General features: G+C 42.2%; 1 protein-coding gene across 6 annotated transcripts in view; it reads left to right on the top strand.

Annotated features, from left to right (window-relative positions):
* nav3 (neuron navigator 3) overlaps positions 1 to 12,088 on the top strand; it is a 151,448-nt gene that overhangs the window by 55,007 nt on the left and 84,353 nt on the right. For all 6 annotated transcript variants that reach the window (XM_044020827.1, XM_044020831.1, XM_044020833.1 and 3 more), the window contains exon 4: positions 8,703 to 8,775. In XM_044020827.1, coding sequence (XP_043876762.1) covers positions 8,703 to 8,775 — 73 coding nt within the window. The remainder of the gene's footprint in view (positions 1 to 8,702; positions 8,776 to 12,088) is intronic.

Raw genomic sequence — 12,088 nt, 5'->3', positions numbered from 1 at the left:
GTTAATCACTCATTATAAATGAATGGCATCGGCAGATGCTGTGCCGCCTTGTTAAACTGGCACTGTGAAGGACTGTTTACCTTCGATCAAGCTCCGGGTTTGTTTGACTGCTGAACACCGGGCTACAGCCGCTCTTCATTTCTGCGAATGTCCCTTTATTAAGTGTGCATGTTGCAATTGGGGAGCAATAAAACACCAAACAATCAAGTCGTTCCGCTGTTTCCCTCCGTCCATAGCTGCTGTGAACAGGGAATGTGTCCCTTTGTTTCTGTTAAACACACACATCAGAGATCAGAAACCTCCTTCATTTCTTATCTTCTCCATCCTCCGTTGCTCTTCCTGCTATTTCATTCACTCGCTCTTTACTCTAACCAGCACACTGCCCCTCACACTGTTACAGTAGCTTCCCATCTCCCTGCCCTCAGTGAACTCAAGCCAGCTGGATCCTCCCCCAGCCAACCATTGCAAGCGCCATGGCTGCAAGTGATCACTGAACATCACTCTCATTCCTCACCGTCTGAACAATAAGGTCCTTGTAGTCTGCTCGACAACTATGTTTTGTTTGTTCAAAAAGTCAAAGTTTGTGGCTTTGGTGAAGATTTCTTTTTCACACATTCTCCCATAAATGCAGTGAATTCTGTACCGAGAAGTCAAAACGGAACTCTTCAGCTTCTGTCGACTGTGCAGAGTTAAACAAAAGCAAACTCACAAAAGGATATGAAGAATGACCTACAAGTCCACTGTCCACTGATTACATCCGTCCCACTGTAAAAGAGAGTTACTACTTGTTTCATAAACTACATTTACTTGTAAATGTCACAACTTATGTGGCTGAACAATGAATTCAATCATTACAATTTGAAATAAAGCCATTAGCAAATCACAATAAAGACACAAGTAAAGCTGGTCTTACTTGAGTTGAGTATTTAGCGCGTCATCGATCACACCAAATAACGATTTGATTTCGATTTTGGAAAATATCATTCATTTATATTCGTGAAAGCATTCTTATTTTTTCCACACCTGCCTAACGTATTTGCACATTACTGTATCCAATGTTATCCAAATTGTTCAGCCCTATAATATTGCTTTGCATGCTCAAATGGCCGAGCTGTTGTTTGTCCTAAAGGACCACAAAGAGGTTTAGCACAGGTGAAATAGAAGAGAACCAACAACAGGTCACTGATATGACTGTTTAGTGGCACAACATGTGGGAGGAGAGGAATGTAAATGAGCTGCCAAGCCTGATTTATGACCACAGACTGACCACTGCAGCAGAGGAAACTGTATCTGATGTTTAACATCTGGGAAAAGCTGGTGTAAAATCCGCAGCACAGTTTTATTGGACACCCAGGAGAGAGCGAAAGTATGGCCATTTTATTTTATGTCACCAGGAAATCCCAGTGAGATAAAAAAAAACGAACTGCCACAAGTGGGACCCCGTCAAAATAGCAGACATAACTCTTCACATAAGTACAATATATGATACACAACAGTGAACGCCACATACTCTACACAATGTGCAATAATCCACCAAACTCAAAGAAAAACAACCCTGGGTCTGTCACGTCATTGTTTATGACACTGCTGAATTTCCGAATTGTGAGTTATGTATCTGGTTCTCGATCATTCTGTGGGTTTTTTTTCAACATTTAACTTGCAAAATAGGAAACGCTGTGTCAAAACGTGTGGTATACGAGCTGAGCCACGGCAGTGATTTAAAGAGGACTGCAGCGCGTTCGAAAGATGCTTATGGTGCGCCGTAGCGCTGTGTTCAACACCATAACACAAGATCATTTTCCAGACAGTTTTACCCCCTGCTTCATTTTCCCCACTTTTAATGGCTCATAGTAGGTTCACTCAGGTATGTTACGACTGAGGCAGCTCATCATACTTTCGCGGTACTCCCTTTATCACAGTTAGTTTTATTGAGCTGGACCATGAGCCCACTTAACAATTCCCTGAAGTAGCCCTCACATAGCAATGGGTGCTCATTTGTAGCTTTAAAAAAAACTGTGTCTTATTTGTTTTACTATGGGTTAGCAGGACAACAATGTTCACCATCCGCTGCAGGGCTGTGCAGATATCTGTCACCTTGCACCATAGATGGTCTCCAGGTTATGCAAACAGATGCCTTAAGAGTCAGCAGCTTAACCTCACTGACCTTTTGGTGGAGACGGCCTCAGACAGGTTTGACAGCCTAATGCTCTTCACAATGTCGGGGATGGTCAGTAACAGGCCTGGTATGATGTTTTCGTGACAGACAGACACAAGTCAGACGAGTCGGGACTGGATTCCGACTCGTGTTTGCTTAAAAAACAAAAGAAAATGCTTGTGTTCAATCTCAGCTACTTAAATAAATGCTCACGTCAACATCGTTTCATCTTTCAACACTTTTGATATGTACATTTTGTTGTTGTCATTCTAAGCCCCTCCCTCTGAGCTCAGATCAGTCACCTTCATGGGCATACGTCTTTGAGATGTGGGCAGCAAAGCATAGGTCACTCACGGGGCGTTGGTGACCTATGCTTTGCTTTGACTTTGGTTGCATAGGGGTTACGGTTAGGGATTTATATGACCAAACGGAATTTTGGTGGTGATCCATTTGCAATTGGATTCAGTAGAATCTTACGACTAGAATGTTTTTGTTGCAGTGTAAGATGCAGTGGTTTTGGACAATGATACATACAAGGAACTTCATTTTCTACCTGTAATTAATGGACTGTACTCATTTCAACATCTCTTTAACATCTCTTTTATTCATATATTGTTGTTTTTGTACAGAGATGAACTCTACGTGATCCAGTTGGTCACTGTTGTCCATGAAACATTTTTTTTTTTACTCTTCACCCTCTTTATTTCTCTCTCTCTGCTGCACCCTCACACAGCCTCCACTCATGTGGACACATGCACACCCTGTGTGTGTGCAGCAGACGCATGAAGCCACATGGAAGCCCTCCAAGTCATTTGATGCCGTAAACATCTTAAACTCGACCGCCATATATAATCGAGACGTCCACGGATATAGGCTTGCGTTGCCATGCAGATCCTGCTTGTGACATGTGTTTATGTTCTGACTGTGCTGATGTAGTTCCTGTGAGAAACAGTTATGTCACAGGCTGTAAAAATCCTTGAAGAAAAATGTTTTAATTTATGTGCAACAAGCTGGGCTTTGATGTGATAAACATCAACTTACACCAACTTTTTTTCATCTCTGAAGGCCTGGCTACTTAAACTGAATCTAATTGGGGATGATTTTTTTTAGTTACAGAAGAGTTCAGGGCATAATACTGAATGTGCACTTTGTTGAATCTGCGGGAATGAGGTTAAGCCTGTGGGTCAAACTCGTGATCTCTTTAAAAATGAGCAAAACAGCTCAAGCATTTTAGATAAGAAGGGAGATAAGGGAGTTTAGGGGGATTGCCAGCAGTGATGTTTCGATACCACTTTTTTTTCTGGCTGTCGCTGATACAGATGACAGCCTTGAGTATCTCCCGCTATCAATCCGATACAGTCTTTTTACAAGATTACACACGTTTGTTTTGCCCTTTTGACTTGTTTATTTTAAAATAAGTCAACAATAGGGCTGCAGGAAAGAAGTGGGCTGGGGGCACTAGGACCATTTCTCCCATTGAATACACCAACTGCTTTATTGTGTTTTATCTTTATGTGTGGTTTGCAGTGCAAACATGCTAATATTGTTACTAATAAGTCATGTTTGCTCACATATCGATATCCAATCTAGTTATATTGAGCATTAGAGAATGGAATCAGCTCGCCCCCACTTGTTATTGTGAGTAATAACGGCATCAAACAGTTCCCCTGGTCATTGTCTGATGAGAAAAACAATTTCTCTTCTTTAGGTTTTGGCACGATGCATAATTAGACAGGATCCTTTAACCTGCTGCCTCCCCTCTGCCTATCAGCCGATCTTCAGCTCTGCCCATTTGATCTGTTTTGAGTCCTCATCTGTCAGCCGCTGCCCTGTTTTTGAAACAGTGAGAGCGACAGGACAGGGTGAGAGAGGACTCAATGGGCTGTTACAGATGAGACCAGTGGAGGCACAAGTGTCAGGCCTCCAGTGGGAAGTGTGGCACAGACGAAAGCATTGATGGAGTGAGAGAAGAGCAGCGTGATGCTTTGACATTCTGACAGTGCAGTCAAGTACTGTAAGCTGCCACGTCCTTCAGCAGATGAAAGCAGAAGAATTTGGCGTTTCCTGCGTGTAAACATTACATTTTTTCCAAGCAGCTCTACTCAGCAGCAGTGATCAATAAAAGACATTCGGGCTGTAAGAAAGCATCCCAGTCATGTCGTGTGAGAAGCTCTGTCTCATTAGGTTTCAAAGTGCTGTGAAAAATTAATAGATGCAGAATAGTTTGCTTTTATCTGCTTGACATTCTGTCACATGGAAGAAAAAAAGCAAACTTTGACACAGTGGTGTCAGTACAGCAAATCCAAATCAGTTTTTATTTTTATTAGCTTTAGTTCGAGTCTCACTTTTAATCAGACTTCACAGTTCCTCATTGTTGACGCAGGTTCCAATCGACAAGATGAGATTTTAGTTCTGTTTTCATGTGGGTGTGAAAAAGATGAATAATAAGTGACAGCTTTCAGAGAATAAGCACGGGATTCTAAGTGAAACAACTTGGAAAAGAAAAAACTAGAAGTCAACTGAGTCATCCCATGCGTGGCTTGAGTCATCAGCGTTTTTAAAACCTGACTTATGGATTTGCATTTTCCAGTGAATATACCATTTGGACGGAAACCCTTTAATTATTGAGCTGTTCCCATGTGCTGTGAAGCGCTAACGCCTGCTTTTCCAGTCCCGTCTTAATGGAGGTTTGTTTTCTATCCCGCAGGAAGTGGTAATTGAGGTGTTGGCCCATTTGTATTTGACAGTTGCATCTAAGGGATAACACTTTCCAATCTCAGTCATCGTACATTAGTCACTTGATACTGTTAAAAATTGGCCCAACACTACCGAAGACTTGTGAACACATTACGCTGCAAACGTGCAGATGTAGCTGATGTCTCGTGTTGGTGACTCACCGTGTCTCACTGGAGTGGAAAGAGTAAATAAATGTACTCTTATAACCAGGAGTACCCTCACTTAGACGCTCCTCTGAGTTAAGTCAGACAAAAAAGCTGAGTCATTTGCCACAAAGAATACCAGTGAACTGGAATTAACTTTCCATTTGAAGAGGGACAAATTTAAAGATATATAAATGGCAAAAGACAAACTGGCAACTTTATAGTCTTGCCATGTGAACCATTTGCTAGTTGAGCTGCAACCAATTATTCCCAAAACCACTGTATGTATAGTGTCTGTCTGAGTGAGTGGAATTTGTTGTTGAAAATAATGATGAAGGTAATCGTCCACATGAGACCGAAACACTAATGGCAGCATATACTTAATAATGAAACCCACAATGACAGTTTCCCCTCGTTACTTTGCCAGCCATTGGTTGTACCATAAATTCCTAGGTTGCGAAATGCAAACATCCATCTTCTACCACTTTATTTTCCAGGAGGGTTGTTTGTACCCAAATGTTGAAATGCACCTTGTATTGTAAGTCGCTTTGGATGACAGCGTCTGCTAAATGACATGTAATGTTGTGGGAGGTGCTGTGCCAATCTCAGCTGTCATAGGGCAATAGACAGGGTCACAGACTGGACAGTTCGCCAGTCCATAGCAGGGCCACATATAGAGGCAAACAACCATTCACTCTCACACCGACAGGTCAATTCAAAGTGTCCAACTTACCTAATCCCCATATTTTCTCCCGGCTTCCTCCCACAGTCTGAAAACATGCAGTACACACACATGGGGAGAATATGCAAACTCCATACACACCAAAAAAAAACTTCTCACCCATTTATGAATAACGTCTTCAAACCATATGCAGTCACTTTTCTGCAGTGAGTCTGTGTGCATGAAGAAATATTAAACACCTTTTGTACAATTACCATTAGGTTCAGGACCCACTGGTCCAAAAAAGTGTGCACCTCAATACGTCTGATAAGCACCTAAACAGCAGTGGATGTTTTCCAAGCTCTAAATATCCCTTTATTAAGTACTGTAAGCATTTGCAAACACTTTGCATGTCTTTGCAGGCATGCTGCATGGTCACAAGCAGCAGATGGCCAACGATAAACAAGGTGATATGTTCCTACAAAGGACAAAACATAGATTACTGTATTCCAGCCAACCTCTGTTACTGTACATAGCCAGAATTCCCCTATAACAGATTTGTTTCCTCGTACATGTGAATTCAAACGTTATCCTCGTCATCTTTTACAGTCCGGTCTGTGCCTCTTAAAAAATGACTACGTGTTTCCAGGGGAGTGTGGTTTTGTACGCAGCAAGCCTTTTCTCACACCAGCCGTATAGCACGCGCTGTTCTCCGCTCAGCTGTCTGTGTTTTGTTTGAATGTGATGTGTTGATTTGCAGTGTGGCTCTCTAAATGGAACATTGTTTAATTGGAAGTGATTATTTCAGAAGAAACAGCTCCCCCCCCCTCATTATTCTTCCATGCTCAGTGGCAGATTGTCTTACCGCAGCGTATGTCGCTCATGTGCCGCCCTCCTGTCACTCCTCAACATGTTGCATCCTTTTCCCCTGCCTCCTTAAGTGCTTCATGACTGGGGTGAAGTGCTCGTCATCAAAAATGCCCTTGCCCAAATTGCCTTTAATGGCTTATGTGGATCTGTCTGATGCCAGCCGGCATTGGAAAATTAAATCACGCCGGCTTCTCGGGAAACTGTTGCGCGATGCCACAAAGCCAAACCACCCACCAAACCAGCAGTTAAACATCACCAGAACCCTGTGGAACACTAATGGCCTGTCCATCATCAACGCCTTCAATCATCGTTCCACATGTTTGCATCATTTTAAAGTTAAGCAAACAGCGGTTTCGTCTAAAAGCCTTAGACTTTCTGCTTGGATCGCCATTTGTAGGCTTAGAGAAAGAAGGCGGCAGTTTCATCACAAAAAAAAAACGACACACAGAAATCTGTCTCCAACTAGGGATATTTTTTTTTACGATTATATGCTTTCAGCATTTCATGTCATCATCCCACTCGGTCTTAATTAATACATTCGCAGATGCTGCGCTGCACATGTCTCTCCACATACAAACCTCCGAGACTGTGCATGTGGTATATTCAGAGGAGCGAGCAGCCAGGCCCACATGTGTCAGTCTGTGTGTAGCATGTGGGAAGAAAATATGGCGGCCCACATGTTAGAGGGTCTGCTGACTGCTGGCGGAAATATGTTTGGTTGCTGGGAAATGAGAAGAGGAGGTGAGTGGTGTCAGGCAGATGGTGCGAGGCTTCATATGTGACTTCAAGGTCTCTGGTAATGCAGCGTGTGTTGACATTTCAGTCTGTGGAGAGAGAGAGAGAGAGAGAGAGAGAGAGAGAATGAATGGGAGGAAGTTTATGATGTGCCCTTGAGCAACATAAACAACATTTAGGATTTTATGATGCTATTGCGCTGTAGTTGATGGTTTGATGAGTCCCCCTTGTTGTGAAATACTGTATGTACACTATGTCTGGAGACACATGGGCTTTGTTAGATTACCGAGCATTTAATGAGGACCACCTCTTTGTCGAGTTCTGTCTTCTATTTTAGAGGTGGCACATGCAACACGGCACCCGTTCACTTACATGTGCGGTGCTTTATCGTCTATTTGTTTAAGATATTCAATTTCAAAAAAAGTTTGGAATCTCAATCAAAAAGTTTCTGATGATTGAGCTTTTCATAACTGGAGTTAATTGTGCCCAGGAGATAGCAAACCGTGAAATGCCTGTCATTCTCTGCCTTTCTAGGACCATTAAGGCAGCGCTGATTGTCTCTATTCTGTAAAATGCCACCGAAATACATATTATTAAACCACTGAGGACAATTGAGTTCAGCTCAATGGGAGCAAAAGACAAATCAGCAAGTATTGAAATGGGCTGTGGGCAGCTACGACTCATTATCCCGGTCCTATGAAGTGTCTCTCTCATTTAAATAAAGTGATACAGGCACAGTCAAAGAACACATTAAGAGACAGAGAGACGGAGCCAGCTCAGAAAAAGTTACAGCTCATGAATCATCATTGCCCACTGGACGTCTCTCTTAGTAGCCCAGCTCACCCTTTGTGTGGCCTTGGCACACTGCGGCAAACCCGGGCGCCCCAACCTTTGACCTCATAATAATAAAGGCCTCTTGAGTGGTGCTGGCTGCTGCCACCATGCTAATGAAGCCACCCATGGGCCTGAGTCAAGGAATGCAAGAATTCCCCTCATAACTGCACCCTCAGTGAGGCTTTGTGATACTGGTCTGCGGAGGTGATCACCGTCGACTGTCAGAGAAGGACTCGATGGATCCACACTCACTGACACACACTGTGTTTACATGCAAATGTGTGTATTGACCACACATAACACATGTCCCTGGCAAAGCACGCGCTCGTGTGACGTGCTCCGGTCTGTGTAGGTGGCGACACACACTGCGGTCAGTATGACACACAGCCGGGGTCCCCGGGGGCGCAAGGGGGTCGAGTAATGACCACACAATGATGTGCTTTATGGGTAATAACAGTGATCATCCACATCCTCTCCCCCGAGACATTTAGACCCACTGAATGTTAACGATAGGCACATTCTTGCAGCGTCTGTCCTTTGTGCTGACTGTCTGCCATCTTCCCCACAGATTGAAAATGTGGACGCCTGTCTCAGTTTCCTGGACGCCAGAGGAGTGAATGTACAAGGGCTCTCAGCAGAAGGTAAGAAGAAAGAACAATATGCAATTCAAAGTCCGATTAAACCCTTAATTGAATCAGTGGCTCAGCAGAATCCCTCCCTGTTTAATCTCCCTTTAATTTTCAAGACCTGGAAAAGGATTTTAGGTCCAGCGTCACCCAACTCGCTGTGGGTAGTTTTCCATTTCTCAAAGTATAAAAACAATTTCCAAGACATAGCATTACACTTCACATCAGCCATGGCATGATATCATGGCAGGGGTGCACAGTTTCTCCATCTGCAGCGTTGGCGATGGCACTGTAGGTTATCATTAGGGCATCAAAGTGGATTATGTGAGGATAAAAAGTGCAGCGAAGGATTGGCCTTCCACCCATCAGGGTGCACGTGTTATATGACAGATGACTGCTCGCCAAAATTGAATGATACACTGAAATTGTCTCACAAGGCCAAGGTAAAAAAAATAAAATAAAACAGAGTATGGTTCCAAACTAGGTTTTATGACTATGTTTTACACTTAACTTTACCAAGTTCATAAATAAATCCAACTGCACTCAGGGTTTTTTTTTTTTTAACTACATTACATGTAAGAAGCTGCTGCAAAACATTCAAATCCTACCTGATTTATTGTGTGGCACTGTCATTTAATGTGTGCCACTTGATTTCTACAGCCCACACCTGACCTGCCATTTATTAGGTAGTTGTCAAAGTGCAGTAGCTAAGTGCTTATATACCAGTCCCTATAGAGCAGAGATTTCCTTTCCAGAGAAAAATAATGAAAATTTGCACTTTAATGACTCTAGGAAATCAACCCTGTAACTTTGCGGCAATGCAACTGCCCAAATACTCATGTGAGATTTAAACCTTTAAGATTTAAGAACCTCTCCATACATATTATACATAATACAAGTTGGGGTACGTACATTTTTGTCGAGCATGTGTCATTCTGCTGAAATACATCGATGTTACCGGTGTCAGAGATGAATCTGACGCATTATCAAACGGACGTGTGCTGTCACTTTCGTTATAACAGACGAGAAACTCCCTCCCGCCGTTATTTAGGACCTGCGTTTGCCGAGACCTCATGTTGTCTCTGCCCCTCTTTAAACATTGTGGAGGTGAATGTGCCCTTGACCCCCCCAGCAGCAGAAGTGTGCCTGACACACTGACCAATAGCTCCCAATTCTCTTCCCACCACGACAGCACTAAAAACAGCAAGGTGACTCACTAGACCTGGAATTTCAAAGTGGGTCTGTAAATATATGGGCTATTGGGTTACTCCGAGTCTGTTGCTGTTGCTGCTGCCTTTCATCATCACTCTTCACTCAGTCCATCTTTCACTCGGGGTCTCAACCTGTGGCGTTAACAGCGCACGTGCGTTTGTTATAGTTCAGTGAGATGGCCATGTCTCCCCTCTATTATCTTGAATCAGCCCAGAGTTTCCTGGGTTTCATTGGCTGCCATATGCTCTCTTTATACCTTTTTCTTTTTTTTTTTTAAGCAAGGCAGGGGAATAAAATGAAGTGGAATCTTTGATGTGCATACATTAACATTTTATTTGTTATAATGACCTCTTTTAGAAGTCCCCTTGTGTTCCACTGGTGGAAGGTTGTGAGCCAGAGTTCTAGAAAAAGCATCTTAAGGGTGTATCTCCATAGGTATAGATTCAAATAAATTTTTTCATGAATGAAAAGATAATAATGACACAGATGAATAATGATTAAAGCCTGCATCATTAGAATATGATGAGATAAATGTTATATGATAGTGTGATGAAGACACTTTATATTCATGGTCACCAGATGATGCATCCTGTTTTGAAATGCATTCATTTTTATATATAGTTCAATTTGTGCAAAACTAATTTCCATTTGATGTTGTGTTCAGTCCTTATGCTAACATGCTAACTCACTATAGCCGCTGCATGTGCTCAACATGTTGAACCTTGTTGAACTTTAATGCTAAGTACTACCATATTTCAGCTGATATTGTGAAACACATGTTTCGTTAAACTGGACCTGAAGCATCAGCTTAACTTAAACGGAGTCCCACAAATGATCCCATAACTACAAAAGTATATCAAAAGCAGCAAAAAGGTTTTTATGACTTGAAATGTGATAATTATCCACAGGAAGTTCACTCTACTGTTTCCAGGCGCAGAAGCAGGTGCAAAGGCCTCGGACGCACATTTCCTCTGGTTGATAATGGGCTGCCGTGAGCAGTTATTAAAGCGTCTATGCACTGCAGGTTTTCTGCAACGGAGATCTAAGCAGAACAAGCTCCTCGTGGTTTCAGTGTTAGCAATTAACCCTCAGTATGACCTGCTCGCCACAATAAAGTCCATGCTTATTGATCTCAGTGGGTGATTTTCTTTTTCTTTTTTTCCCCCTCAAAATAGGTCTAATTTCATTAGTCCACTTAAACGCTCATATGTGCTGTGACAGCAAGATTTAGGCTGCGTAATTTACCATAATTGCATTAAGGGTCAGGCCTAGGGCATGGGTAAGGCATTAGGTTCAAGTTTTGTTTAATGTCAATCCAAAATACCTGGCTGTGAAAGAAGATTTGGTCTAGCAAACAAGACCTATTTTAAATCATTTATTTGAAATCAAAGGAATTAAAAGAAACTCAGTGCAGCAACATCAGAAAGGAGAAAACCATGTTAAGGACTTACCTTGACCTTACTTATGAAGGAAATACCTTGACTACACCTTAAATAGGTGAAGACACAATATAAGTTTATATATGCTTTGTGACTCATTAAAAAAGGAACCTCTCTAAATAAGATATAATAGACTTTGGGGCCCATGTCCCAATCCATCTAAGTATTATTGCTGACCTTATTTAGCCCTTTATGACCACAAAAAGCCAATGTACATGTACACGAAAGTGAATCCAGTGAATGTCAGTGACGTCCACAATCACCAGACGTGAATCCAAACCAAAAACCACTGAGGGGGACAGCATTGTAATGTGCAATGGAGAAATATGCAGACACGCTGTAAAGCTGTAGATGAGGTTTTGACCGTTGTATCGCGGTATCAAAAAAAAGAAAGAAATCACACCAGTCATTTGACAGAAACCTTGAGTCCTTAAAAAGACAAACCAACTATAAAAACAGGAACATGAAGTTTCTCCCAAAATAAACATACAAATGAAACATGTACTTGCAATTGACTTCATCTTTCTACTCAAGTTACACTTCTATATAACATGTGCAGGTCAGTAATGTTATGATGCAAGCATATTCATTACCAGGACACAAGGCCAACAAGTGCAGCCTGGCCTTAAGGCATGCAGTTTCCCTTTTGGGATCAGTGAAATATTGTTTTCTTCTTG

This window comes from Solea senegalensis, linkage group LG3 (assembly GCF_019176455.1).
Source record: "Solea senegalensis isolate Sse05_10M linkage group LG3, IFAPA_SoseM_1, whole genome shotgun sequence".
Classification (NCBI taxonomy): Eukaryota; Metazoa; Chordata; class Actinopteri; order Pleuronectiformes; family Soleidae; genus Solea; species Solea senegalensis.
Note: the sequence above shows the minus strand (reverse complement) of the source record. Positions and strands in the feature narration are given on the sequence as shown.